This window comes from Myotis davidii, unplaced genomic scaffold (genome assembly GCF_000327345.1).
Source record: "Myotis davidii unplaced genomic scaffold, ASM32734v1 scaffold970, whole genome shotgun sequence".
Classification (NCBI taxonomy): Eukaryota; Metazoa; Chordata; class Mammalia; order Chiroptera; family Vespertilionidae; genus Myotis; species Myotis davidii.
This window is the reverse complement of record NW_006282204.1, coordinates 619670-620298: the sequence shown is the minus strand read 5'-3', so window position 1 is coordinate 620298 and position 629 is coordinate 619670. Positions and strand designations below refer to the sequence as shown.

At 60.9% G+C, this 629-nt stretch overlaps 1 protein-coding gene across 1 annotated transcript in view; it reads left to right on the top strand.

Annotated features, from left to right (window-relative positions):
• CRYM (crystallin mu) overlaps positions 1-629 on the top strand; it is an 18939-nt gene that overhangs the window by 17091 nt on the left and 1219 nt on the right. The window contains exon 6 of the mRNA XM_006752784.2: positions 220-304. Within this exon, the coding sequence (XP_006752847.1) occupies positions 220-304 (85 nt within the window). The remainder of the gene's footprint in view (positions 1-219; positions 305-629) is intronic.

Below are 629 nucleotides of genomic sequence, written 5' to 3'. Positions count from 1 at the left end.
GTCCCGCAGGACACCCCGCCGCGGGCTTCGCTGTGTCACACAGGCAGAGGGTCCCGAGTGGGTTCTAGGGAGAAGCATCGTCCTGACCGCACTTAGTTTACAGATGGTCTCTTTATCAGGTTCATCTCTTATCCACTCCCGGGCTGCCCCCTGCCACCAGCTGTACAGCCCGCTGGGCAGGCGTGTGCTGCATGGCCGGCCCGTGTGCTCACTTTGCAGGCAGAGATCTTCGCTGAGCTGGGAGAGGTGGTGGCGGGAGTGAAGCCAGCCCTCTGTGAGAAGACCACGGTGTTCAAGTCTCTGGGTAACGCCATTGCTCCGGGCACATCTAACCACTGGGGGGAGGAGGAAGGAGTGACCAGGCCCCGGGGCGGACTAGTTGTGACTCAGCCATTTGGGTCTGTTATTACGTGCCGTAGTGACATGCTTGTGCCCGTGGACTCGAGTCAGGCAGCCCTGGGGTGGGTGCCTCTGCTGCTCCTTGGGCCTCACCGATCCACACAGGGCTCCCTGACCGCCTGACGCCTGGCGTTTGGTGCGTGTGAAGTGCGGTGTAGGGTGGTTCACTCACAGCACATATCAGCAGTCTCATCTAGACACAGATGCCACTGAAACTGCTGCAGAGGTGG